Source organism: Bombina bombina, chromosome 2 (genome assembly GCF_027579735.1).
Source record: "Bombina bombina isolate aBomBom1 chromosome 2, aBomBom1.pri, whole genome shotgun sequence".
Classification (NCBI taxonomy): domain Eukaryota; kingdom Metazoa; phylum Chordata; class Amphibia; order Anura; family Bombinatoridae; genus Bombina; species Bombina bombina.
The window spans coordinates 294,988,398-295,016,011 of record NC_069500.1 but is presented as its reverse complement, the minus strand read 5'-3'; the positions used below and the strand labels follow the sequence as shown (position 1 = coordinate 295,016,011).

Genomic DNA, 27,614 nt, shown 5'->3' with positions numbered 1-27,614 from the left:
AGAAAGCCACCAAGGGAGAGAGTCTCTTGTCGACTGATTTAGAACTATCCACTGAGACATATCCGCATGGTCCCCGTTCCATTGTCTGAGCATGCATAACTGCAGAGCTCTCAAATGGAATCGAGCAAAGGGAATAATGTCCATGGAAGCAACCATCAGACCAATTACCTCCATACATTGAGCCATAATGGTCCCCTTGTAGCTGGAACAAGGGAACTCATTTCCAGATTCACTTTCCATCCATGGGAACGTAGAAAAGACAACAAGATCTCAGTGTGAGAGTTTGCTTGTAGGAAAGATGGTGCCTGAACCAATATGTCGTCCAGGTTAGGCGCCACTGCAATTCCCTGATACCGGATCACTGCCAAGAGAGCCCCCAGAACCTTTGAGAAAATTCTGGGAGCTGTGGCAAGGCCAGACGAAGAGCCACAAACTGAAGGGTTTTGTCCAGAAAGGCAAATCTCAGAAATTTGTGATGCTCCCTGTGAATGGGAACATAAAGGTACTTATCCTTCAGGTCCATGGTCATCATGAACTGACCCTTTTGCACTAAAGGAAGAATGGAACGGATAGTTTCCATCTTGAAGAATGGAACTCTGAGAAACTTGTTTAGACACTTCAGGTCTAGAATGGGGTTGGAAAGTTCCCTCTTTTTTGGGAACCACAAACAGATTGGAATAGAAACATAGACTCTGTTCCTGTACTGGAACTATCACTCCCAGGGAGGAAAGATCCAGTACACAATTCAAGAACGCCTCTTTTTATCTGGTCTGCAGATAATCTTGACAGGTGGAACCTGCCCCTGGGAGAAAAGGTCTTGAATTCTAATTTGTAACCCTGAGATACTATGTCCACAGCCCAGGGATCTGGGACATTCCGTATCCATGCTTGAGAAAACTGAGAGAGTCTGCCCCCACACTTGATCCAATCCCGGATCGGGGGCAAACCCTTAATGCTGATCTAGACTCAGCTGCGTGTTTCTTTGATTGCTTCCCCTTGTTCCAAGACTGACTGGGTTTCCAAGAAGACTGTTCCTGCTTGGAAGAAGAAGGGGAAGACTTTCCTCTGAAGTTACAAAAGGAACAAAAATTACTCCGACGTCCTTTCGGTCTATTCTTCTTGTCTTGTGTAAGAAAAACATAAATTATGCTTACCTGAAATATTTATTTTCTTCAGATGCAAAGAGTCCACAGCTGCATTCATTACTTTTGGGAATTCAGAACCTGGCCACCAGGAGGAGGGAAAGACACCCCAGCCAAAGGCTTATATACCCCTCCCACTTCCCTTATCCCCCAGTCATTCTGCCGAGGAACAAGGAACAGTAGGAGAAATATCAGGGTGAAAAGGTGCTAGAAGAACAAAAAGCAGACGCCCCACAGAAAACATACGGGTGGGGACCTGTGGACTCTTTCCATCTGAAGAAAAGAAAATTATCAGGTAAGCATAATTTATGTTTTTCTTCATAAATGGAAAGAGTCCACAGCTGCATTCATTACGGGAAAACAATACCCAAGCTATAGAGGACACTGAATGCAAAAACGGGAGGGTACAAGAGGCGGTCCATTCTGAGGGCACCAGGCCTGAAAACCCCTACCCAACAAAATCCCACTTCATCTGAAGCCGAGAACAACTTTGAAAAAAGGAAAAGGCCTAAGGACACTGACCCGCAGATAGTCCACAGTCTTGCTAGAGACCACAGGAACAGCCGCCAAGAGACACCGTCACCCAGCAGTCGGTCTCCAAACACACCCCTTACTAAAGAAAGGAAACAAGCTACCGTATTTTTCCACAGAGAAAACATGATTGTACTTGTAAAGCGCGGCTAATCCCCCTTAAGGGACTCAAGGCGCTGCTTATTTTATCAACCTCGAAAGGAAAAAAGGCTGAGTAGACCTCGGAGGGATCGAACTTGCAACACTCGGTTTGCTACAGTTCAGAGGAGCCACAGTGCATTAGTATGCTGAGCAAGCTGTCCAGCTAGCATAAGTAACTCCAGACCAACAGAGACCCACCAGTCTCATAGAAACAAGGGGAGGCAACGCCCAGACCCCAGAAAAACAGAAACCACAGGACAAGACCGGGAGTCCAAAACAGAGAGGATCTTCCCCTAACACAGTGCAACCGCACTCTAAAAAGGCAACTGAAGACAAAAAGGTCCCCAAGTCGCAAAAAGGTAGCTCAGAATACTGAAATATTCAGAAACTGAACTTCGTGCAGCAAGCTCAGATAGGTCTGACTAACAACACCTGAAGCAAAAACACTACACGCTGCAGTCATCAAACATAATTTATGCTTACCTGATAAATTTATTTCTCTTGTAGTGTATCCAGTCCACGGATCATCCATTACTTATGGGATATTAACTCCTCCCCAACAGGAAGTGCAAGAGGATTCACCCAGCAGAGCTGCTATATAGCTCCTCCCCTAACTGCCATTACCAGTCATTCGACCGAAAACATGCAGAGAAAGGAAAACCATAGGGTGCAGTGGTGACTGTAGTTTAATGGAAAAATTACCTGCCTTAAAGTGACAGGGCGGGCCGTGGACTGGATACACTACAAGAGAAATAAATTTATCAGGTAAGCATAAATTATGTTTTCTCTTGTTAAGTGTATCCAGTCCACGGATCATCCATTACTTATGGGATACCAATACCAAAGCTAAAGTACACGGATGACGGGAGGGACAGGCAGGCTCTTTATACGGAAGGAACCACTGCCTGAAGAACCTTTCTCCCAAAAACAGCCTCCGAAGAAGCAAAAGTGTCAAATTTGTAAAATTTGGAAAAAGTATGAAGAGAAGACCAAGTTGCAGCCTTGCAAATCTGTTCAACAGAAGCCTCATTCTTAAAGGCCCAAGTGGAAGCCACAGCTCTAGTAGAATGTGCTGTAATTCTTTCAGGAGGCTGCTGTCCAGCAGTCTCATAGGCTAACCGTATTATGCTATGAAGCCAAAAGGAGAGAGAGGTAGCCGAAGCTTTTTGACCTCTCCTCTGACCAGAATAAACGACAAACAGGGAAGACGTTTGTCGAAAATCCTTAGTTGCCTGTAGATATTAGTTGCCTGTAGATAAAATTTCAGGGCACGGACTACATCTAGATTGTGTAGCAGACGTTCCTTTTTCGAAGAAGGATTAGGACACAAAGATGGAACCACAATCTCTTGATTGATATTCCTGTTAGTGACCACCTTAGGTAGGAACCCAGGTTTAGTACGCAGAACTACCTTGTCTGAATGAAAAATCAGATAAGGAGAATCACAATGTAAGGCAGATAACTCAGAGACTCTTCGAGCCGAGGAAATCGCCATTAAAAACAGAACTTTCCAAGATAACAACTTGATATCAATGGAATGAAGGGGTACAAACGGAACCCCCTGTAAAACATTAAGAACTAAGTTCAAACTCCATGGTGGAGCAACAGTTTTAAACACAGGCTTGATCCTAGCTAAAGCCTGACAAAAAGCTTGAACGTCCGGAACTTCTGACAGACGTTTGTGTAAAAGAATGGACAGAGCTGAAATCTGTCCCTTTAAGGAACTAGCGGATAAACCCTTTTCTAAACCTTCTTGTAGAAAAGACAATATCCTCGGAATCCTAACCTTACTCCATGAGTAACTCTTGGATTCGCACCAATATAAGTATTTGCGCCATATCTTATGGTAAATCTTTCTGGTAACAGGCTTCCTAGCCTGTATTAAGGTATCAATAACTGACTCAGAAAAACCACGTTTTGATAAAATCAAGCGTTCAATTTCCAAGCAGTCAGCTTCAGAGAAATTAGATTTTGATGTTTCAAGGGACCCTGGATCAGAAGGTCCTGTTTCAGAGGTAGCGACCAAGGTGGACAGGATGACATGTCCACTAGATCTGCATATCAAGTCCTGCGTGGCCATGCAGGCGCTATTAGAATCACTGATGCTCTCTCCTGTTTGATTCTGGCAATCAATCTAGGAAGCATCGGGAAGGGTGGAAACACATAAGCCATCCCGAAGGTCCAAGGTGCTGTCAAAGCATCTATCAGAACTGCTCCCGGATCCCTGGATCTGGACCCGTAACGAGGAAGCTTGGCGTTCTGTCGAGACGCCATGAGATCTATCTCTGGTTTGCCCCAACGTCGAAGTATTTGGGCAAAGACCTCCGGATGAAGTTCCCACTCCCCCGGATGAAAAGTCTGACGACTTAAGAAATCCGCCTCCCAGTTCTCCTCTCCCGGGATGTGGATTGCTGACAGGTGGCAAGAGTGAGACTCTGCCCAGCGAATTATCTTTGATACTTCCATCATTGCTAGGGAGCTTCTTGTCCCTCCCTGATGGTTGATGTAAGCTACAGTCGTGATGTTGTCCGACTGAAACCTGATGAACCCCCGAGTTGTTAACTGGGGCCAAGCCAGAAGAGCATTGAGAACTGCTCTCAATTCCAGAATGTTTATAGGCAGGAGACTCTCCTCCCGAGTCCATGATCCCTGAGCCTTCAGAGAATTCCAGACAGCGCCCCAACCTAGTAGGCTGGCATCTGTTGTTACAATTGTCCAATCCGGCCTGCTGAATGGCATCCCCCTGGACAGATGTGGCCGAGAAAGCCACCATAGAAGAGAATTTCTGGTCTCTTGATCCAGATTCAGAGTAGGGGACAAATCTGAGTAATCCCCATTCCACTGACTTAGCATGCACAATTGCAGCGGTCTGAGATGTAGGCGTGCAAAGGGTACTATGTCCATTGCCGCTACCATTAAGCCGATCACCTCCATGCATTGAGCTACTGACAGGTGTTGAATGGAATGAAGGACACGGCATGCATTTTGAAGCTTTGTTAACCTGTCTTCTGTCAGGTAAATCTTCATTTCTACAGAATCTATAAGAGTCCCCAAGAAGGGAACTCTTGTGAGTGGAAAGAGAGAACTCTTCTTTTCGTTCACCTTCCATCCATGCGACCTTAGAAATGCCAGTACTAACTCTGTATGAGACTTGGCAGTTTGAAAGCTTGAAGCTTGTATCAGAATGTCGTCTAGGTACGGAGCTACCGCAATTCCTCGCGGTCTTAGTACCGCCAGAAGAGCACCCAGAACCTTTGTGAAGATTCTCGGAGCCGTAGCCAATCCGAATGGAAGAGCTACAAACTGGTAATGCCTGTCTAGAAAGGCAAACCTTAGATACCGGTAATGATCTTTGTGAATCGGTATGTGAAGGTAAGCATCCTTTAAATCCACTGTGGTCATGTACTGACCCTTTTGGATCATGGGTAAAATTGTCCGAATAGTTTCCATTTTGAATGATGGAACTCTTAGGAATTTGTTTAGGATCTTTAAATCCAAGATTGGCCTGAAAGTTCCCTCTTTTTTGGGAACCACAAACAGATTTGAGTAAAACCCTTGTCCTTGTTCCGACCGCGGAACCGGATGGATCACTCCCATTAATAAAAGATCTTGTACGCAGCGTAGAAACGCCTCTTTCTTTATTTGGTTTGTTGACAACCTTGACAGATGAAATCTCCCTCTTGGGGGAGAGAATTTGAAGTCTAGAAGGTATCCCTGAGATATGATCTCTAACGCCCAGGGATCCTGGACATCTCTTGCCCAAGCCTGGGCGAAGAGAGAAAGTCTGCCCCCCACTAGATCCGTTCCCGGATCGGGGGCCCTCGATTCATGCTGTCTTAGGGGCAGCAGCAGGTTTCCTGGCCTGCTTGCCCTTGTTCCAGGACTGGTTAGGTCTCCAGCCTTGTCTGTAGCGAGCAACAGCTCCTTCCTGTTTTGGTGCAGAGGAAGTTGATGCTGCTCCTGCTTTGAAATTACGAAAGGAACGAAAATTAGACTGTCTAGCCTTAGGTTTGGCTCTGTCTTGAGGCAGGGCATGGCCTTTACATCCTGTAATGTCAGCGATAATTTCTTTCAACCCGGGCCCGAATAAGGTCTGCCCTTTGAAAGGTATATTAAGCAATTTAGATTTAGAAGTAACGTCAGCTGACCAGGATTTTAGCCACAGTGCTCTGCGTGCCTGAATGGCGAATCCGGAATTCTTAGCCGTAAGTTTAGTTAAATGTACTACGGCATCTGAAATAAATGAGTTAGCTAACTTAAGGGCTTTAAGCTTGTGTGTAATCTCATCTAATGGAGCTGATTCAAGTGTCTCTTCCAGAGACTCAAACCAAAATGCTGCTGCAGCCGTGACAGGCGCAATGCATGCAAGAGGTTGCAATATAAAACCTTGTTGAACAAACATTTTCTTAAGGTAACCCTCTAACTTTTTATCCATTGGATCTGAAAAGGCACAGCTATCCTCCACCGGGATAGTGGTACGCTTAGCTAAAGTAGAAACTGCTCCCTCCACCTTAGGGACCGTTTGCCATAAGTCCCGTGTGGTGGCGTCTATTGGAAACATCTTTCTAAATATCGGAGGGGGTGAGAACGGCACACCGGGTCTATCCCACTCCTTAGTAACAATTTCAGTAAGTCTCTTAGGTATAGGAAAAACGTCAGTACTCGCCGGTACCGCAAAATATTTATCCAACCTACACATTTTCTCTGGTATTGCAACTGTGTTACAATCATTCAGAGCTGCTAACACCTCCCCTAGTAATACACGGAGGTTTTCCAGCTTAAATTTAAAATTTGAAATATCTGAATCCAGTTTGTTTGGATCAGAACCGTCACCCGCAGAATGAAGCTCTCCGTCCTCATGTTCTGCAAATTGTGACGCAGTGTCTGACATGGCCCTAATATTATCAGCGCACTCTGTTCTCACCCCAGAGTAATCACGCTTACCTCTTAGTTCTGGTAATTTAGCCAAAACTTCAGTCATAACAGTAGCCATATCCTGTAATGTGATTTGTAATGGCCGCCCAGATGTACTCGGCGCTACAATATCACGCACCTCCCGAGCGGGAGATGCAGGTACTGACACGTGAGGCGAGTTAGTCGGCATAACTCTCCCCTCGTTGTTTGGTGAAATATGTTCAATTTGTACAGATTGACTTTTATTTAAAGTAGCATCAATACAGTTAGTACATAAATTTCTATTGGGCTCCACTTTGGCTTTAGCACATATAGCACAGATATCTTCCTCTGAATCAGACATGTTTAACACACTAGCAAATAAACTAGCAACTTGGAAATACTTTTCAAGTAATTTACTATAATATGAAAACGTACTGTGCCTATAAGAAGCACAGAAAAAGTTATGACAGTTGAAAATTAATAAACTGAAAAGTTATAGCATCAAATCTTTGTAAAAAACACAATTTTAGCAAAGGATTGCTCCCATTAGCAAAGGATAACTAACATAACATAACAGTGAGAGAGATCAGTAAACTGTCATAAATTAAATAAAACGACTGCCAAGTGGAAAAAAATAGTGCCCAAAACATTTTTTCACCCAGTACCTCAGAAAATTAAACGATTTTACATGCCAGCAAAAAACGTTTAACATTAATAAATTGAGTGTTATTAAAAAGCCTGTTGCTAGTCCCTGCAAATTAGGCTAAAGTTTTATGCATACAGTATAATTCCAGTGAAGTGCCATTCCCCAGAATACTGAAGTGTAAAATATACATACATGACAGCCTGATACCAGTTGCTGCTACTGCATTTAAGGCTGAGTTTACATTATATCGGTATGGCAGAATTTTCTCATCAATTCCATTGTCAGAAAATAATAAGCTGCTACATACCTCTTTGCAGATTAATCTGCCCGCTGTCCCCTGATCTGAAGTTTACCTCTCCTCAGATGGCCGAGAAACAGCAATATGATCTTAACTACTCCGGCTAAAATCATAGAAAAACTCAGGTAGATTCTTCTTCAAATTCTACCAGAGAAGGAATAACACACTCCGGTACTATTATAAAATAACAAACTTTTGATTGAAGGTATGAAACTAAGTATAATCACCACAGTCCTCTCACACATCCTATCTATTCGTTGGGTGCAAGAGAATGACTGGTAATGGCAGTTAGGGGAGGAGCTATATAGCAGCTCTGCTGGGTGAATCCTCTTGCACTTCCTGTTGGGGAGGAGTTAATATCCCATAAGTAATGGATGATCCGTGGACTGGATACACTTAACAAGAGAAAAATGAGCACTATTACGAGCAAACTCTGCCCAAGGTAACAGTTCAGACCAATTATAGTGGTGATCTGAGACATAGCAACGGAGGAACTGTTCCAGAGCTTGATTAGACCGTTGCGCAGCCCCATTGGATTGAGGGTGATATGCCGAGGAGAAGGAAAGCTGGATCCCCATTTGAGCACAAAAGGAACGCCAAAATCTGGAGACAAACTGGCTACCCCGGTCCGACACTATCTCCTTGGGTAACCCATGTAAACGGAAGACCTCCCGGGCGAAAATTGAAGCAAGCTCCTGAGCGGTAGGCAACTTCTTCAAGAGAATGCAATGTGACATTTTAGAAAAACGGTCAACCACCATAAGGATAACAGTATTGCCACTGGAAACAGGGAGCTCGACAATGAAGTCCATGGAAAGATGTGTCCAAGGACGCTCACCGTTAGCAATAGGTTGAAGAAGACCCACAGGAAGAAGGCGAGGAGTCTTATTCTGTGCACAAACTGAGCAGGAAGCAACATACGCAACATCAGAACAAAGACCTGGCCACCAGAATTGTTAAGTGACAGACCAAATCATTTGGTTCTTGCCTGGGTAACCTGCGGCTTTAGGATAGTAGTAAGTGTGCAAAAGTTTAGTTTGAAGATTCTCAGGAACAAAACACTTATCACTAGGTGTCTCAGGAGGGAGAAGTCAAATTAGTACGTATGGTAGCCAAAATATGGTCAGGAGGTATAACTGGAGTAGGTATAGACTCCTCCTTGGACAGAGGGGAAAATTGTCGAGAGAGGGCATCAGCCCTAACATTCTTACTACAAGGCAGGTAGGAGACCACATAATTAAACCAAGACAAAAATGTCGCCCCGACAGGCCAGATGGGCGTTAAACGTTTTGCCTCAGAGATATAAGTTAAATTCTTGTGGTCAGTAAGAATGAGCACTGGCACGCTAGTACCCTCGAGAAGATGCCTCCATTCCTTAAGTGCCAAAATTATGGCCAGTAATTCCCTGTCGCCAATTTCATAATTGCACTCAGCTGGAGACAATTTCTTAGAGAAGAAACCACATGGATGCAAGGAACCGTCAGGCGTAGGACAAGAGGGCACCTACTCCAGTCTCAGACGCATCGACCTCAAGAATGAAAGGCAGGACAGGGTTAGGATGAGACAGAACTCAGTGGCAGAAAAGGCAGTCTTAAAACTATCAAAGGCCTTAACGGCAGTAGGTGACCAATGGAGTGGATCATTCTCTTTACGAGTCATGTCTGTGATAGGTTTGACCAAGGAAGAAAAGTTTTTAATAAACTTTCTATAGTAATTGGCGAACCCCAAAAAAGTTGAATAGACCGAAAACCAACTGGGCGAGACACTGCAGATAACTTGGAGAACCCTGCAATGGAGATAACATAACCTAGGAAGGTTACTTGAGTCTGATGGAACTCACATTTCTCGAGTTTACAAAACAGGCCGTTCTCAAGTAGTCTCTGAAGAACCTGTGTAACATCAGAACGATCAGCCTCAAGTGTGGGTGAGTGTATGAGGATGTCGTCTAAGTACACCACAACACACTGTTGCAACATATCTCGTAGAACATCATTAATAAATTCCTGGAAAACAGCAGGAGCATTACATAGGCCAAAGGGCATTACAAGATACGCATAATGCCCGCTCCTGGTGTTAAATGCTGTTTTCCATTCGTGGCCCTCCTTAATCCTAATGAGATTGTATGCTCCTTTCAAATCAAGTTTAGTAAAGACCGTAGCTCCCTTGAGGCGGTCAAAGAGTTCCGTAATGAGCGGAATAGGGTAAGCATTCTTAATGGTAAGACAATTAAGACCCTTATAATCGATGCATGGTCTTAACTCGCCACCCTTTTTCTTCACAAAGAAAAAGCCAGCCCCTGCAGGAGAGCAGGATTTGCGGATAATCCCCCGCGACAGAGCAGCGACAACATACTCCTCCATAGCACAATTCTCCGCGACAGAGGGTAAACCCGGCCCCGAGGAGAAATGGCTCCGGGTTGCAGGTCTATGGCATAATCGTAAGACCGGTGAGGAGGCAACCTACCGGCATGCACCTTGTCAAAAAAGTCTAGGAACTCTCGGTACTCCTTTGGCAATTGACACTAACTGCTTAAAAGCCACCACTACCCTAGTGAAGAGATTAACATAGAGTACGGCAAGACATAATCTTGAAAAGGAAAAATCAGAGTAAACCTACTCTGGCTTTCAAAAACTTGCTTGAAGTAAAAGAAATCCAATTTTCTTCAGACACCAAAACTTCACCTCCTCCATGCACAGGAGTGATATTCCCAACAGTAAATGATGACGTCATGGACTCACCATATCTTAGGAAAGAAATATTCCCTGTAGTTACTATAATTATATATATATATATATATATATATATATATATACATACACACACATATATACATATATATATACATACATACTTACACACTATATATATTTATTTATACATACATATATATATATATATATATATATATATATATACACACACACACACACACACATATATATATATATACACATATATACATATACACACACACGCACATATACATATATCACACACAGACATATATTTGTGATTTCTTGCAAACCAGCTCCATCTAGTGGTTGCTTTTAGCACACATTTGTAAAATTGCTCTTTTACTTTCACTTTCTGTTCTCATAAGCAGCCGATCAATCTAGAAATCTAAAAGCAGAGCCCATGCAGGAATGAAGAGCAGAGAAAGCCACTTAATTCTATTTCCCCCTAGGGACGTCTGCAGTCTGAAACTTAGGGTATGTAGCACTCACTGGGCTTAAGGATAAGCAATAGAAGCTTTTATTTATGTGACGTTTCGGGGACAGCTCCCCTTCATCAGAAAGCGAGTGCTGTCTTCTATTACCTTTATCTATACCTGCATTCAGCACCCTGGCAACTGGACACCTGTTTGTGCGAGTGCACCAGCCTCTGTGAATATATATATATATATATATATATATATATATATATATATATATATATATATATATATATATATATATACACACACACACACACGGTGGATATAAAAAGTCTACACACCCCTGTTAAAATGTCATGTTTCTGTGATGTAAAAAAATGAGACAAAGATAAATAATTTCAGAACTTTTTCCACCTTTAATGTGACCTATAAACTGTACAACTCAATTGCAAAACGAACTAAAATATTTTAGGTGGAGGGAAGTAAAAATAAAAAACTAAAATAATATGTTTGCATAAGTGTACACACCCTTAAACTGATACTTTGTTGAAGCACCCTTTTTTCAGCATGGCACATCTTGACTTGGCAAGATTTGCACACTCTTCTTTGCAAAAACACTCCAAATCTGTCAGATTGCGAGGGTATCTCTTGTGCACAGCCCACTTAAGATCACCCCACAGATTTTCGATTGGATTCAGGTCTGGGCTCTGACTGGGCCATTCCAAAACTTTAATCTTCTTCTGGTGAAGCCATTACTTTGTTGATTTGGATGTATGCTTTGGGGCGTTGTCATGCATAAAGATGAAGTTCTCTTCATGTTCAGCTTTCTAACAGAAGCCTGAAGGTTTTGTGCCAATATTGACTGTTATTTGGAACTGTTCATAATTCCCTCTACCTTGACTAAGGCCCCAGTTCCAGCTGAAGAAAAACAGACCCAAAGCATGATGCTGCCACCAAAATGCTTCACTGTGGTGTTCGTTTGGTTATATGCAGTGTTGTTTTTGTGCCTAACATATCTTTTGGAATTATGGCCAATAAGTTTAATCTTGGTTAACACCTTTTGCGACATGCTTTTGGGAGACTTCAGATGTGTTTTTGCAAAATTTAGCTGGTCTTGGATGTTTTTTTTTGTAAGAAAAGGCTTCCGTCTTACCACTATACCCCATAGCCCAGACATATGAAGAATACGGGCGATTGTTGTCACATGCACCACACAGCCAATACTTGCCAGATATTCCTGCAGCTCCTTTAATGGTGTTGTAGACCTCTTGGCAGCCTCCCAGACCAGTTTTCTTCTCGTCTTTTCATCAATGTTGCGCCATATTTTCTCCACTTGATGACTGTCTTCACTGTGTTCCATGGTATATCTAATGCTTTGGAAATTCTTTTGTACCATTCTCCTGACTGATACCTTTTAACAATGAGATCCCTCTGATTCTTTGGAAGCTCTCTGCGAACCATGGCTTTTGCTGTAGGTTGCGACTAAGAAAATGTCAGGAAAGACCTACTAGAACAGCTGAACTTTATTTGGGGTTAATCAGAGGCATTTTAAATGATGGTAGGTGTGTACTGACTCCTATTTAACATGATTTTGAATGTGATTGCTCAATTCTAAACACAGCTACATCCCCAGTTATAAGAGGGTGTGCACACTTATGCAACCATATTATTTTATTTTTTTATCATTTCGAACTGTTTTGTTTTTTTTCTTTGTTTTGAAAAAAGAATTGGAGCCTCATGCGATTTAGATATCGAATGTATAGCCTCATATCATGATTAATTGCATCATATATACACACACAAATATCCAAATCCAGAATTCTAAAATCCAAACTTATTCTGAAATAAAAATAAAATAATAAAATTATCAAAATGTACTATTTTTCCCTGACTGTAAATCGATAGTCTCTCAGTCTTTGTAAGATTTAGTGTGTTCTAAAATGCAAATAATAGTCTATATTTATTTAAAACAACTATTACCTTTCTGATTACAGTACTGCACTATCTTTCTGAGGGTATTATTTATACAAAAGTATTAAAATTATATAAAACTACCTAAGGTCACATGTATAAGCTGTATTATCACATGTAAATATTGCCTAAACACAAGATATTGTTGTTTACGCTTTGCTTCATTAAAATGGAATAGTTTGGAGAGGAGATAGAGCAAATATTCCAAAATCCAAACTTTTTCCATTCACAAGCAGTTTAGATAAAGGGAGTTCTACCTGTGTCTGTATATATATATATATATATACACATACATATATATATACACACACACATATATATACACATATACATATGCATACATACACACACATACCCATATAAACCCAATTTGTGGGTGCCTGCCCCCAGAACTGTGAGTTTTGTAAGTGATATGGGATGAGAGTGCAGTCCACTTACTTGTGTTTTGTGCACATTTATGAAGAATTACAAATGGCTGTGACACCCTTATTGTTATTGTAGGTTTGTAAGGCCTTCATAACTAACCACTCATAAAATAGGTTTTTAATCTAGGGGTGAATAAATATATATCACTATAGTTTACTAGTCAGGGGGAGAAAAGTTACTAGTCCATTTGATAAGAAAAAAGTTAAATTTTGTACTCCACTTTAATTTCTTACTCATCAGGGACTACTGAAAATGTTCAGCTGTGTGTGCAATAAATAAAAATATACAGTGTATACTCTTGTAGATATCACTACTAATTATTGAGTTCAGGTGTTTCATTGACTTTAAACGGGGAGCAGCAAAAGCCCAGCGATGAACCAGTAGACCACGCAAACTCACAAAGCAGGGTCGCTGAGTGCTAAATTGTATATTACGTAAAAAATGATTATCTGTTGTATCACTGGCTACATATTTCTAAAAACTCTGGAAGAATAATCAGCACAAGAACTGTGCATTGGGTGCTTCATGAAATGGGTTTCCATGGCCAAGCAACTGCACACAAGCCTCACCTGGGCATGCGCAATGGATGGATAGAGATGTGTAAAGCACATACTCCATGGGCAATCAAAGTGTGTTCACTGGAGTGATTAACTGTGCTTCCCTATATGGCAGTCTAATGGAAGAATCTTGGTGTTGTGGGTGTCAGGAGAATGCTACCTACTGTAATGCATAGTGCCCACTGTAACGTTTAGTGGAGGAGGCATAATGGTCTGGGGTTGTTTTTCAAGGTTTGGGCTAGGACCCTTAGTTCCAATGAAGGGACATTTTAATGCTATATAATACAAACACATTTTAGACAATTAAGTGCTTCCCACTTTTTAGCAACAGCTTGGGGAAGGCCCTTTCTTGTTCCAGCATAATTGTGCCCCTGTGCACAAATTTCCATGACGACATGGTTTGTGAGTTTGGTGTGGAGGAATTCAAGTAGCCTGCACAAAGCCCTGATCTTAACCACATTGAACACCGTTTGGATGTATTGGAATGCATATTTCTTAACAAAATCGTGTGGAAAGCCTTCCCAAAATACTTGTGACGGTTCTAGCCACAAAGGTGAAGGGTGCAATTCCATATTAATTGCCATGGTTTTGTAATGGGATGTCCAACAAGCACACATTTCTATTGTTTTTATTATTTGCTAGAGAAAAATGGTTTGAAATATTGCAATTTTGATTAAAAGTATCTCTGGATATGCTGTTTGATTATTTCAAAAGTATGTAGAGGATACCTAGATCTAATCACTGAAAGTATTTATACAAAACTAAGTAGAAGTTTTGGCTGTAAGAGTGGACTGATGTTTCTAATATAGGGTCAGTAGTTGAAAAATGTTGTTGAGAATGCCTTTGTAACTACTTCTTACTGTATTAATTTTTTATTATTTTGTTTCTTCTGTAAAATTGGTGAAAAACAAAATCAGATTACTAATACAGGTAGCCCTCAGTTTACGCCGGGGTTAGGTTCCAGAAGGAATGGTTGTAAATCGAAACCGTTGTAAATTGAAACCCAGTTTATAATGTAATTCAATGGGAAGTGAGGGAGTTAGGTTCCAGGCCCCTCTTAAAATTGTCATAAGTAACACCTAATACATTATTTTTAAAGCTTTGAAATGAAGACTTTACATGCTAAACAGCATTATAAACCTAATAAAATAATCACACAACACAGAATATATAATTAAACTAAGTTAAATGAACAAAAACATTTGCTAAACAGCATTATAAACCTAATAAAATAATCACACAACACAGATTTTACTTGCATTTTTCTGCAAACAGTTCTTTCTATGCATTCCAATCTGGACTGATTTATAGACAGGAAAATCTTGTTCCTTTGAAATCTGCTCGATAGCTCAGGTCTGGTTAAACTGATTAATTTCAGCTTGCTTGGCTTTGCTGCAACACAAGCGGACAGCTCCACCTACTGGCTATTTTAATATATGCACTGCTTCTTTAAATGCTTTTCAATAGCAGTCACATGACTGAAAAAAAAGGTTGTTATTCTGAAACGGTGTAAATTGAACCGTTGTAAACCGAGGGCCACCTGTACACTATAATTTGGCGTTTCTATATTTGACTGCTGGGTTAAACCTAATAACCTTACACTGTATCAGATATTATCTAAAGCCAGCCTGAATGAATACATCTTAAAAGATTATAATAGAAACTAACTTTTTTGATTTTAGTTTTGCATTGTGTCGGGTAAGTTTGCGTATTGTGAGAACTTTGACCTTCTTCACATCCTTCCTCATCTTCACAACCTAAAATAAAAAAAAAAAAAAAAAAGTCTGTATAAGTTAAAATAACAAAGCTATACATGTTAAACATATAAAACCTATAAATTAGTGCTGCTAGATATTTACACTTTTCTATCTTTCACAAGTGCTAAGAATCAGGACGAGTTTACATTCCTATTTTGTTACTGAAAATGATAACTTTAATTTATTTAACTAGCACATTTGTTTATGCATTAGGATGCGAAAGCGTAATGTGATGGAACATGAATTCCACATGTTCTGTGATTACTTCCCATCTTGTGGGATACATATCCAGTCCAGTGTGAGAGTGCAGTCTAGAAGCTAGTTAAACAATTTCAGGGCACATCAAGATAACAGTGTGTGTGTATATGTATATACATATACACTGGGAGTCACTGGCTCCTAGAATTTTACCCCTGGCTCCTAACTTCTTGGGTTATTTTCCATATATCTATATACAAATCCAACTGTCTGGCTCCTTAAAGAGACATTAAACACTAAATAAATGCTAGATAGAATGATGCATTCAAAGAAAAGATTAGTCCATGACTAACATGTAGATGTATTTTTTAAAGTTTCATTAGTTGTTTAAAAAGTGACAAAATAAGTGTAAAGTTTTAGTGTCTATAAAACACTGGGAGCTGCCATGTTGTAACTTGTGTTACCTTCTCTGCTGTGGCCAATTAGGGACAGTTATAAATAGGTCACTAGAGTGTGCAGCCTATGGTTGTGCTGGATTTAACAGTGTTCTGCACTTCCATTTCTAACAGGAACTGAAAAGCTCACAATTTCAGAATGGAATTACAGGTAAAGAGGACAAAATAAATAATGAAAGTATATTGCAGAGTTGTTTGTGTTTAATGTCCCTTTAATGTTCTTATTAGCTCCTAATTTTTACACATTTGTCAAGATATAGATATATATATATATTGTTTAAAAATATAGCTACGTAGATTGTCCTTTTATCCCATAGTTAAAAGTAACACACTGCTTTATCCTCCATGTTTCCAGTAAGACACACAATAGAGATTTCACCCTTTTATTGTCTGTAAAATGTAAAGACTAGATTCAACCATTCACTGCCCAGCTCAAATGTGTACATGAATTAACCTCTTTATTGCCTGTATCATGCTTAGTTAAACCACTGACACAGAAAATATTCAAAATTTTAAATTTAACCATTTTTATTGCCCATCAAAAATGCAGCAGTACTTTAACCCCATTTCCCCATGACTGTTTTATATATTTTACTAGACAACACAAAGTTACATTTCTTAATGGTCTGAAGTAATTTCCAAATATTTTTTACATAATGTTCCAATATAAATTAGCCACTTCTCAGTCTTTCAAGTTGTAACATTTTGTTTGGTCCAGCAGTGATGGTTTGCTATTTTACAGCCCGGCTGATGATGTGGCAGCTTGAGAAACAGCTGCTGGAAAGAGTCCTACATAAACACACACAATAGCATAGCACTCTTTTTTTTTTTTAACTGATGAGCAAGGCAAAGGATTTCTTTCAAATTTGAAAAAAAAAAAAAAAAAAACATAAAATAACCCATGCAATAAATGTGACAAGTTTAAAAAACAAAAATAAATGGTGATAATACAACATGTACAAAATGGTTTAAAAAAAAACGTTTAAATGAAGGTAACAATGCATACCAAAATTGTAACTACTGTGGCATACTGAGAACAATGTCTTATCTATTAAAGGGACACTCAAGTCAAAATTAAACTTTCATTATTCAGATAGAGCATGCCATTTTAAAACTTTCCAATTTACTTCCATTAAGAAAAGTGCAGTCTTTTTATATTTAAACTTTCCTACTGAGCATGTGGAAGAATTCACAGAATAAGTGTATATATGCATTTGTGATTGCCTGATGGCTGTCACATGGTACGTGTATGCATTTGTGATTGGCTGATGGCTGTCAGATGGTACAAGGGGAGTGGAAATAGACATAACTTTTAAAATTGTCATTAGAAAAAATCTACTCATTTGAAGTTCAGACTAAGTGCTCTTGCATTGTCTTGTTATCGTGCATTTGTTGATTATGCAAATCTACTATGTTTACTGGTCCTTTAAAAAGGGACGTATAATGTTATGAAAAAAAGATTAGTCTCAGAATAACATAAAGATTAATTTAAAAAAAAAATATATATTAGTGTTTATATATTGAAGCACTTAGTATAAAGTTTTAGTCTCCATAAAGTAATTGGCATCAATCTCATTTTCTCTTATCTCCTCTGTTAGGGCCAAATTAGGGGCATATATGAATGAGTTACTATACTAAGCAAACAATGGCGGTGTAGCATGTAGCAGAAGGCTGGAAACCACACTTTCCAATTCAGATAAGAACTGAAAAGCCCACAATTTAAATGACAGAAACATATGATGCTATATATATATATAATGAATGAATATTGCAAAGGTTTTATGGGTGTTTTTTTTTTTTACTATAAATTTTTTTAACATGTTATATTACAAGCCCAACGTGTTTCATGTCCCATAAGGACTAAATATTGTTTAGAATGTTATAAAAATAGTACAATAATAAATACGATTTGGTGAATTTTGACTACTTTTTGATAACCCCACTATAATATTTTTTGGTTATGATTTTGTTATTAATAAATAAACTTACCCCCTCACCACACAATTATTTGGATGTTGCAGAAGTTTGACACTTCATGACACCAACAATAAGCTATCTTGGGCTTATACTAAACCTTTTCTTCTCAGAACAAGGCAAAAAACAAAAGAAAAAAAACAAACACACACACCCCTTTCATCTGCATAAAAACAGAATTTATGCTTACCTGATAAATTACTTTCTCCAACGGTGTGTCCGGTCCACGGCGTCATCCTTACTTGTGGGAAATATCTCTTCCCCAACAGGAAATGGCAAAGAGTCCCAGCAAAGCTGGCCATATAGTCCCTCCTAGGCTCCGCCCACCCCAGTCATTCGACCGACGGACAGGAGGAAAAAATAGGAGAAACCATAGGGTGTCGTGGTGACTGTAGTTAGAGAAAATAATTCATCGGACCTGATTAAAAAACCAGTGCGGGCCGTGGACCGGACACACCGTTGGAGAAAGTAATTTATCAGGTAAGCATAAATTCTGTTTTCTCCAACATTGGTGTGTCCGGTCCACGGCGTCATCCTTACTTGTGGGAACCAATACCAAAGCTTTAGGACACGGATGAAGGGAGGGAGCAAATCAGGTTACCTAAATGGAAGGCACCACGGCTTGCAAAACCTTTCTCCCAAAAATAGCCTCCGAAGAAGCAAAAGTATCAAATTTGTAAAATTTGGCAAAAGTGTGCAGTGAAGACCAAGTCGCTGCCTTACATATCTGATCAACAGAAGCCTCGTTCTTGAAGGCCCATGTGGAAGCTACAGCCCTAGTGGAGTGAGCTGTGATTCTTTCAGGAGGCTGCCGTCCGGCAGTCTCATAAGCCAATCGGATGATGCTTTTAAGCCAAAAGGAAAGAGAGGTAGAAGTTGCTTTTTGACCTCTCCTTTTACCAGAATAGACGACAAACAGAGAAGAAGTTTGTCTGAACTCTTTTGTAGCTTCTAAGTAGAATTTTAGAGCACGGACTACATCTAAATTGTGTAGCAAACGTTCCTTCTTTGAAACTGGATTCGGACACAAAGAAGGTACAACTATCTCCTGATTAATATTTTTGTTGGAAACAACCTTTGGTAGAAAACCAGGCTTAGTACGCAAAACAACCTTATCTGAATGGAACACCAGATAGGGTGGAGTACACTGTAGAGCAGATAACTCAGAAACTCTTCTAGCAGAAGAAATAGCAACCAAAAACAAAAAACTTTCCAAGATAACAACTTAATATCTATGGAATGTAAAGGTTCAAACGGAACCCCTTGAAGAACTGAAAGAACTAGATTTAAACTCCAGGGAGGAGTCAAAGGTCTGTAAACAGGCTTGATCCTAACCAAAGCCTGAACAAATGCTTGAACATCTGGCACAACTGCCAGTCGTTTGTGTAGTAGGACAGATAAAGCAGAAATCTGTCCCTTTAGAGAACTCGCAGATAATCCTTTATCCAAACCTTCTTGTAGAAAGGAAAGAATCCTAGGAATCTTTATCTTATTCCATGGGAATCCCTTGGATTCACACCAGCAGATATATCTTTTCCATATTTTATGGTAAATCTTTCTAGTTACCGGTTTTCTGGCTTGAACCAGAGTATCTATCACGGAATCTGAAAACCCATGCTTTGATAGAATCAAGCGTTCAATCTCCAAGCCGTCAGCTGGAGGGAGACCAGATTTGGATGTTCGAATGGACCCTGAACAAGAAGGTCCGGTCTCAAAGGTAGCTTCCATGGTGGAACCGATGACATATTCACCAGGTCTGCATACCAAGTCCTGCGTGGCCACGCAGGAGCTATCAAGATCACCGAGGCCCTCTCCTGTTTGATCCTGGCTACTAGCCTGGGAATGAGAGGAAACGGTGGAAACACATAAGCTAGGTTGAAGGTCCAAGGCGCTACTAGTACATCCACTAGAGTCGCCTTGGGATCCCTGGATCTGGACCCGTAGCAAGGAACCTTGAAGTTCTGACGAGACGCCATCAGATCCATATCTGGAATGCCCCATAGTTGCGTTAACTGGGCAAAGATCTCCAGGTGGAGTTCCCACTCCCCCGGATGGAATGTCTGACGACTCAAATAATCCGCTTCCCAGTTTTCCACACCTGGAATGTGGATCGCAGATAGGTGGCAGGAGTGATTCTCCGCCCATTGTATGATTTTGGTCACTTCTTTCATCGCCAGGGAACTCCTTGTTCCCCCCTGATGATTGAGATACGCAACAGTCGTCATGTTGTCTGATTAGAATCTTATGAATCTGGCCTTTGCTAGCTGAGGCCAAGCCCTGAGAGCATTGAATATCGCTCTTAGTTCCAGAATGTTTATCGGGAGAAGAGACTCTTCCCGAGACCACAGTCCCTGAGCTTTCAGGGATTCCCAGACCGCGCCCCAGCCCACTAGGCTGGCGTCTGTCGTGACGATGACCCAGTCTGGACTGCGGAAGCTCATTCCCTGGGATAGGTGATCCTGGGTTAGCCACCAACGGAGTGAGTCTCTGGTCTTCTGATCTACTTGAATCACTGGAGACAAGTCTGTATAGTCCCCATTCCACTGTTTCAGCATGCACAGTTGTAATGGTCTTAGATGAATTCGCGCAAAAGGAACTATGTCCATTGCTGCAACCATCAATCCTACTACTTCCATGCACTGAGCTACGGAAGGACGAGGAATAGAATGAAGAACTTGACAAGCGTTTAGAAGTTTTGACTTTCTGACTTCTGTCAAGAAAATCCTCATTTCTAAGGAATCTATTATTGTTCCCAAGAAGGGAACCCTTGTCGACGGAGACAGGGAACTTTTTTCTATGTTCACCTTCCATCCGTGAGATCTGAGAAAGGCCAGAACGATGTCTGAGTGAGCCTTTGCCTTTGAAAGAGACGACGCTTGTACTAGAATGTCGTCCAAGTACGGTACTACTGCAATGCCCCTTGGTCTTAGAACCGCTAGAAGGGATCCGAGTACCTTTGTGAAAATCCTTGGAGCAGTGGCTAACCCGAATGGGAGGGCCACAAACTGGTAATGCTTGTCCAGAAAGGCGAACCTTAGGAACTGATGATGTTCTTTGTGGATAGGGATATGTAGATACGCATCCTTTAGATCCACGGTAGTCATAAATTGACCTTCCTGAATTGTGGGTAGAATCGTTCGAATGGTTTCCATCTTGAACTATGGTACTCTGAGAAATTTGTTTAGGATCTTTAAATCCAGGATTGGTCTGAAAGTTCCCTCTTTTTTGGGAACTACAAACAGATTTGAGTAAAATCCCATTCCTTGTTCCGCCGTTGGAACTGGGTGTATCACTCCCATCTTTAACAGGTCTTCTACACAATGTAAGAATGCCTGTCTCTTTATTTGGTTTGAGGATAAGTGAGACATGTGGAACCTTCCCCTTGGGGGTAGTTCCTTGAATTCCAGAAGATAACCCTGAGAAACTATTTCTAGCGTCCAGGGATCCTGAACATCTCTTGCCCAAGCCTGAGCAAAGAGAGAGAGTCTGCCCCCCACTAGATCCGGTCCCGGATCGGGGGCTACTCCTTCATGCTGTTTTGTTAGCAGCGGCAGGCTTCTTGGCCTGCTTACCCTTGTTCCAGCCTTGCATCGGTTTCCAGGCTGGTTTGGTCTGTGAGGCATTACCCTCTTGCTTAGAGGATGCAGAATTAGAGCCCGGTCCGTTCCTGAAATTACGAAAGGAACGAAAATTAGACTTATTCTTGGCTTTGAAAGGCCTATCTTGTGGGAGGGCGTGGCCCTTTCCCCCAGTGATGTCTGAGATAATCTCTTTCAATTCTGGCCCAAAGAGAGTTTTACCCTTGAAGGGGATATTAAGCAATTTTGTCTTGGATGATACATCCGCTGACCAAGACTTTAGCCAAAGCGCTTTGCGCGCCACAATTGCAAACCCTGAATTTTTCGCCGCTAATCTAGCTATTTGCAAAGCGGCATCTAAAATAAAAGAGTTAGCCAACTTAAGTGCGTGAACTCTGTCCATAACCTCATATGGAGTCTCTCTACTGAGCGACTTTTCTAGTTCCTCGAACCAGAACCACGCTGCTGTAGTAACAGGAACAATGCACGAAATGGGTTGAAGAAGGTAACCTTGCTGTACAAAAATCTTTTTAAGCAAACCCTCCAATTTTTTATCCATAGGATCTTTGAAAGCACAATTATCCTCGATAGGAATAGTAGTGCGCTTGTTTAGAGTAGAAACTGCCCCCTCAACCTTAGGGACTGTCTGCCATAAGTCCTTTCTGGGGTCGACCATAGGAAATAATTTCTTAAATATAGGAGGGGGAACAAAAGGTATGCCGGGCTTCTCCCATTCCTTATTCATTATGTCCGCCACCCGCTTGGGTATAGGAAAAGTGTCGGGGTGCACCGGAACCTCTAGGAACTTGTCCATCTTGCATAATTTTTCTGGAATGACCAGGTTGTCACAATCATCCAGAGTAGATAACACCTCCTTAAGCAGTGCGCGGAGATGTTCTAATTTAAATTTAAATGTCACAACATCAGGTTCAGCCTGTTGGGAAATTTTTCCTGAATCTGAAATTTCCCCATCTGACAAAACCTCCCTCATGGCCCCTTCAGATTGGTGTGAGGGTATGACAGAACAATTATCATCAGCGCCCTCCTGCTCTTCAGTGTTTAAAACAGAGCAATCGCGCTTTCTCTGATATGCAGGCATTTTGGATAAAATATTTGCTATGGAGTTATCCATTACAGCCGTCAATTGTTGCATGGTAATGAGCATTGGCGTGCTAGAAGTACTAGGGGCCTCCTGCGTGGGCAAAACTGGTGTAGACACAGAAGGAGATGATGTAGAACCATGTCTACTCCCTTCATCTGATGAATCATCTTGGGCAACTTCATTATCTGTGACAGTACTGTCCTTACTTTGTTTGGACGCTTTGGCACAAATATCACATAATTTAGAAGGGGGAGACACATTGACTTTCATACATATAGAACATAGCTTATCTGAAGGCACAGACATGTTAAACAGGCTTAAACTTGACAGTAAAACACAAAAACCATTTTAAAACAAAACCGTTACTGTCTCTTTAAATTTTAAACAGAGCACACTTTATTACTGAATATGTGAAAAAATATGAAGGAATTGTTCAAAATTTACCAAAATTTCACCACAGTGTCTTAAAGCATTAAAAGTATTGCACACCAATTTTCAGAGCTTTAACCCTTAAAATAACGAAACCGGAGCCGGTTACAGTTTTAACCCCTCTACAGTCCCAGCTACAGCCTTTGCTGCGACTCTACCAAGCCCAGAGGGGAATACGATACCAAATGATGCCTTCTAGGAACTTTTCCAACTATTTTCAGGTCCTCACACATGCATCTGCATGTCTTGCTCTCAAAAACAACTGCGCAGTAATGGCGCGAAAATGAGGCTCAGTCTACAACTGGGAAGGCCCTTCCTGACTGGAAAAGGTGTCTAACATAGTGCCTGACGTTAAAAAACGTTCCCCAAGTTTATAAGTGTGAAATACCAGCATAAACATGTTTAAAATGCCCAAATAAAGCAATCGATTTTGCCCATAAAAGTGTCTACCAGTTTTATAGCCCATATTAAGCCCTTTATTCTGCTTGAGACTAAGAAAATGGCTTACCGGTCCCCATGAGGGGAAATGACAGCCTTCCAGCATTACACAGTCTTGTTAGAAATATGGCTAGTCATACCTTAAGCAGAAAAGTCTGCTAACTGTTTCCCCCAACTGAAGTTACTTCATCTCAACAGTCCTATGTGGAAACAGCAAAGGATTTTAGTTACTGTCTGCTAAAATCATCTTCCTCTCACAAACAGAATTCTTCATCTCTTTCTGTTTCAGAGTAAATAGTACATACCAGCACTATTTTAAAATAACAAACTCTTGATAGTAGAATAAAAAACTACAACTTAACACCACATACTCTTAACCATCTCCGTGGAGATGTTGCCTGTGCAACGGCAAAGAGAATGACTGGGGTGGGCGGAGTCTAGGAGGGACTATATGGCCAGCTTTGCTGGGACTCTTTGCCATTTCCTGTTGGGGAAGAGATATTTCCCACAAGTAAGGATGACGCCGTGGACCGGACACACCAATGTTGGAGAAAAGCGGCCTGGATTACCAATCATCTTGTTAATGGATCTGTCCATAATTGGGTGAACAGGACTGGGTTCCTTCTAACTTGGTTTGTATTGGTGGGGGCTTATGCTCGTTTCTGCACACCTAACTTACTGACATCAGAAATTAAGAAGCATAAAAAAATAAAAGTTTTTTTTTTTTTCATGGACAAAATTAAAGTTTCTGTAAAATTAAAAAAAAAAATCATACAAACTGCTATGGCCCCACCTCATTTAATTACATTAACAAATTAAGGACCACAGCACTTTTTAATTTTCTGACTGTTGGGACCAGGGCTATTTTCATTTCTGCGGTGTTTGTGTTAAGCTGTAATTTTCCTCTCTCATTTACTGTACCCACACATATTACATAAGTTTTTTCTCGCCATTAAATGGACTTTCTAAAGATACCATTATTTACTATAAAAAAAATTTTTATAAAATATGATGAAAAGAAATGGAAAAAAACATAATTTATGCTTACCTGATAAATTCCTTTCTTCTGTTGTGTGATCAGTCCACGGGTCATCATTACTTCTGGGATATAACTCCTCCCCAACAGGAAATGCAAGAGGATTCACCCAGCAGAGCTGCATATAGCTCCTCCCCTCTACGTCAGTCCCAGTCATTCGACCAAGAATCAACGAGAAAGGAGTAACCAAGGGTGAAGTGGTGACTGGAGTATAATTTAAAAGATATTTAGCTGCCTTAAAAAAGGGCGGGCCGTGGACTGATCACACAACAGAAGAAAGGAATTTATCAGGTAAGCATAAATTATGTTTTCTTCTGTTATGTGTGATCAGTCCACGGGTCATCATTACTTCTGGGATACCAATACCAAAGCAAAAGTACACGGATGACGGGAGGGATAGGCAGGCTCATTATACAGAAGGAACCACTGCCTGAAGAACCTTTCTCCCAAAAATAGCCTCCGAAGAAGCAAAAGTGTCAAATTTGTAAAATTTGGAAAAAGTATGAAGCGAAGACCAAGTTGCAGCCTTGCAAATCTGTTCAACAGAGGCCTCATTCTTAAAGGCCCAAGTGGAAGCCACAGCTCTAGTGGAGTGAGCTGTAATTCTTTCAGGAGGCTGCTGTCCAGCAGTCTCATAGGCTAAACGTATTATGCTACGAAGCCAAAAAGAGAGAGAGGTAGCAGAAGCTTTTTGACCTCTCCTCTGTCCAGAATAAACGACAAACAGGGAAGAAGTTTGGCGAAAATCTTTAGTTGCCTGCAAGTAGAACTTGAGGGCACGAACTACATCCAGATTGTGTAGAAGACGTTCCTTCTTTGAAGAAGGATTTGGACACAAGGATGGAACAACGATCTCTTGATTGATATTCCTGTTAGTGACTACCTTAGGTAAGAACCCAGGTTTAGTACGCAGAACTACCTTGTCTGAGTGAAAAATCAGATAAGGAGAATCACAATGTAAGGCTGATAACTCAGAGACTCTTCGAGCCGAGGCAATAGCCATTAAAAACAGAACTTTCCAAGATAACAATTTTATATCAATGGAATGAAGGGGTTCAAACGGAACACCCTGTAAAACGTTAAGAACTAAGTTTAAACTCCATGGCGGAGCAACAGCTTTAAACACAGGCTTGATCCTAGCTAAAGCCTGACAAAAAGCCTGGACGTCTGGATTTTCTGACAGACGCCTGTGTAACAAGATGGACAGAGCTGAAATCTGTCCCTTTAATGAACTAGCTGATAAACCCTTTTCTAAACCTTCTTGTAGAAAGGACAATATCCTAGGGATCCTAACCTTACTCCAGGAGTAACCTTTGGATTCGCACCAGTATAGGTATTTACGCCATATTTTATGGTAAATCCTTCTGGTAACAGGCTTCCTAGCCTGTATCAGGGTATCAATAACCGACTCAGAAAAACCACGTTTTGATAAAATCAAGCGTTCAATTTCCAAGCAGTCAGCTTCAGAGAAGTTAGATTTTGATGTTTGAATGGACCCTGTATCAGAAGGTCCTGTCTTAGAGGTAGAGACCAAGGCGGACAGGATGACATGTCCACTAGATCTGCATACCAAGTCCTGCGTGGCCATGCAGGCGCTATTAGAATCACTGATGCTCTCTCCTGTTTGATTTTGGCAATCAATCGAGGAAGCAGCGGGAAGGGTGGAAACACATAAGCCATCCCGAAGTTCCAAGGTGCTGTCAAAGCATCTATCAGAACCGCTCCCGGATCCCTGGATCTGGACCCGTAGTGAGGAAGTTTGGCGTTCTGGCGAGACGCCATGAGATCTATCTCTGGTTTGCCCCAACGTCGAAGTATTTGGGCAAAGACCTCCGGATGAAGTTCCCACTCCCCCGGATGAAAAGTCTGGCGACTCAAGAAATCCGCCTCCCAGTTCTCCACTCCCGGGATGTGGATTGCTGACAGGTGGCAAGAGTGAGACTCTGCCCAGCGAATTATCTTTGATACTTCCATCATTGCTAGGGAGCTTCTTGTCCCTCCCTGATGGTTGATGTAAGCTACAGTCGTGATGTTGTCCGACTGAAACCTGATGAACCCCCGAGTTGTTAATTGGGGCCAAGCCAGAAGGGCATTGAGAACTGCTCTCAATTCCAGAATGTTTATTGGAAGGAGACTCTCCTCCTGGTTCCATAGTCCCTGAGCCTTCAGAGAATTCCAGACAGCGCCCCAACCTAGTAGGCTGGCGTCTGTTGTTACAATTGTCCAGTCTGGCCTGCTGAATGGCATCCCCCTGGACAGGTGTGGCCGATAAAGCCACCATAGAAGAGAATTTCTGGTCTCTTGATTCAGATTCAGAGTAGGGGACAAATCTGAGTAATCCCCATTCCACTGACTTAGCATGCACAATTGCAGCGGTCTGAGGTGTAGGCGTGCAAAAGGTACTATGTCCATTGCCGCTACCATTAAGCCGATCACCTCCATGCATTGAGCTACTGACGGGTGTTGAATGGAATGAAGGACACGGCATGCATTTTGAAGCTTTGTTAACCTGTCTTCTGTCAGGTAAATCTTCATTTCTACAGAATCTATAAGAGTCCCCAAGAATGGAACTCTTGTGAGAGGAAAAAGAGAACTCTTCTTTTCGTTCACTTTCCATCCATGCGACCTTAGAAATGCCAGAACTAACTCTGTATGAGACTTGGCAGTTTGAAAGCTTGAAGCTTGTATTAGAATGTCGTCTAGGTACGGAGCTACCGAAATCCCGCGCGGTCTTAGTACCGCCAGAAGGGCACCCAGAACCTTTGTGAAGATTCTTGGAGCCGTAGCCAATCCGAATGGAAGAGCTACAAACTGGTAGTGCCTGTCTAGGAAGGCAAACCTTAGATACCGGTGATGATCTTTGTGAATCGGTATGTGAAGGTAAG

The 27,614-nt window shown here is 41.3% G+C and overlaps 1 protein-coding gene across 2 annotated transcripts in view; it reads right to left on the bottom strand.

The window, feature by feature from the left end:
* Positions 1-27,614, bottom strand: part of SRFBP1 (serum response factor binding protein 1) — a 307,243-nt gene that overhangs the window by 197,737 nt on the left and 81,892 nt on the right. For both annotated transcript variants that reach the window (XM_053701596.1, XM_053701598.1), the window contains exon 2: positions 15,431-15,519. In XM_053701596.1, coding sequence (XP_053557571.1) covers positions 15,431-15,519 — 89 coding nt within the window. The remainder of the gene's footprint in view (positions 1-15,430; positions 15,520-27,614) is intronic.